At 61.6% G+C, this 1,821-nt stretch overlaps 1 protein-coding gene across 1 annotated transcript in view; it reads left to right on the top strand.

Annotated features, from left to right (window-relative positions):
• The window catches only part of LOC104501975 (syntaxin-binding protein 1-like), a gene marked incomplete at both ends in the record, with an annotated part of 2,906 nt that extends 1,476 nt beyond the window's left edge, over window positions 1-1,430 (top strand). Inside the window, 4 exons of the mRNA XM_010145875.1 lie at window positions 9-56; window positions 257-335; window positions 452-555; window positions 1,282-1,430. Of these exons, the coding sequence (XP_010144177.1) occupies window positions 9-56; window positions 257-335; window positions 452-555; window positions 1,282-1,430 (380 nt within the window). The remainder of the gene's footprint in view (window positions 1-8; window positions 57-256; window positions 336-451; window positions 556-1,281) is intronic.
• Between the last annotated feature and the right edge of the window lie 391 nt (window positions 1,431-1,821).

Genomic DNA, 1,821 nt, shown 5'->3' with positions numbered 1-1,821 from the left:
GCCGGGAGCCACTGCCCAGCCTGGAGGCTGTCTATCTCATCACCCCCTCCGAGAAGGTGAGCATGGGGCTGGGGGGTGGCAGGGGGATGCCCTCCCTGGGATGGTATCTTGGCTCTGGTGAGGCCAGTGGTGCTCTGGAGAGTTGGACTGGAGATGTAGAGTTCCCCCTGTGCCAGGAGGGAGGACCTGGGGTGACCCTGCCGAGATGCCTGTGGTGCCACCCTGCTCAGCCCAGCTGGTCTCTTCTCCCTTGCAGTCCATCCACTCCCTCATCAATGACTTCAAGGATCCCCCCACCTCCAAGTACAGAGCTGCCCACGTCTTCTTCACTGACTGTGAGTACCCGGAGGGAGGGAAAGTCCCTGTCACTAAAACACATGCAAGCAAGTGGGGATGGAGGAGTTCTAGGATGCTGAGTGCTACCCTCCTCCTCCTCTTCCTCCCCTTGCAGCCTGCCCTGATGCCCTCTTCAATGAGCTGGTGAAGTCCCGTGCTGCCAAGGTCATCAAGACCCTGACGGAGATCAACATTGCCTTCCTCCCCTCCGAGTCCCAGGTGAGACTGGGCTGGAGACCAGCCCTGCCAGGGTGGTCCAGGGCTGGGGCAGCCCAGGGGTGCTGCAGGTCCTTCTGCAGCCCATCAGGGTTTGTGTAGCAGCCTCGCACCCCTCTCCCCCAGCCAGCTTCTCGGCTTCTCGGCTCTTCCTCCCTGTCTCCTTCGATTACTTCTTGGGGCTGATCTGCCACGGGGGATTTAGCGGGTGCTGCGCCTTGGCCCCATGCTGAGAGCTGCACTGGCCGGCTCTGTGCTCCCCTAGCATGGTCTAAGGGCACCGACCCCGTGCAATCTGCCCCTGCTGAGGACATGGGGACAAGGCAGACAGAGGGACAGGTGGTGCTGGACCCCGCTTGGTGCCGTTAACCCTTCAGGCCTCTGCATTTCTGCGGAGACAGGCAGAAGACGACCCCTTGCCATCCCCACACGCAGATGAATTGGCTTCTGGTCTTTACTGGGGAGCAGCACATCCCACTTGTCCCTGGGTCTCGGGTTCCCTCTGCTTACCCTGGGGGGCTACACATGGGTAGGGACTGTGCCATGTAGCCAAAGCTGGCAGAGTCATCAGGGTCAGAGCTGGCAGACGAAAGCCCGAGGGATGCCCCAAGCATCAGTGAGCTCTGGCTGCCTGGTCTCAAGCTTGGCTGGGGGTTGAATCTGGTTTCCAAACGCACCAGGATGTCTCTGCAGCACATCCCCTCTAACCTCCCCCCCTGCACCTCCCAGGTGTACTCCCTGGATTCAGCCGACTCCTTCCAAAGCTTTTACAGCCCGCACAAGGCGCAGATGAAGAACCCGATCCTGGAGCGCCTGGCCGAGCAGATCGCCACGCTCTGCGCCACGCTGAAGGAGTATCCGGCCGTGCGGTACCGGGGGTAAGGGCGGCGCGGTCGGCACCCCCCTAAGGATCTGCCCTGTCCCCCAGCAGCGTGGCAGGGCTGGGGCCACGCTGAGCGTGGGGCATGGATGATGCTGTGTCCAGTACTGGTGAGGGCGTGGGGATGGAGGAGGTGGTGGAGTGGACAGACACCCATGCTCAGTGTAAAAACAGGCTCAGACTTGAAGATGCTTTGGAGAGGTGGGGTGGGAGCCTAAAATCCAAGTGGCATCAAGGCAAAGCGGAGCACCCCGAGGAGAGGTGGAAATAGGCAACAAAACCTGCTCAGGTCCCTCCTCTCCCATGAGCCAAGGCCATGGCACAGGGGAACCAGCAGCTCCTCCCCATCACGTGCTGGCCAGAGCGACCCGCCACGGGGAGCTGATCTC

The sequence above is a fragment of the Buceros rhinoceros genome, unplaced genomic scaffold (assembly GCF_000710305.1).
Source record: "Buceros rhinoceros silvestris isolate BGI_N320 unplaced genomic scaffold, ASM71030v1 scaffold24791, whole genome shotgun sequence".
NCBI lineage: Eukaryota > Metazoa > Chordata > Aves > Bucerotiformes > Bucerotidae > Buceros > Buceros rhinoceros.
The sequence above is the reverse complement of the archived record's forward strand: the minus strand, read 5'-3'. Positions and strand labels throughout refer to the sequence as shown.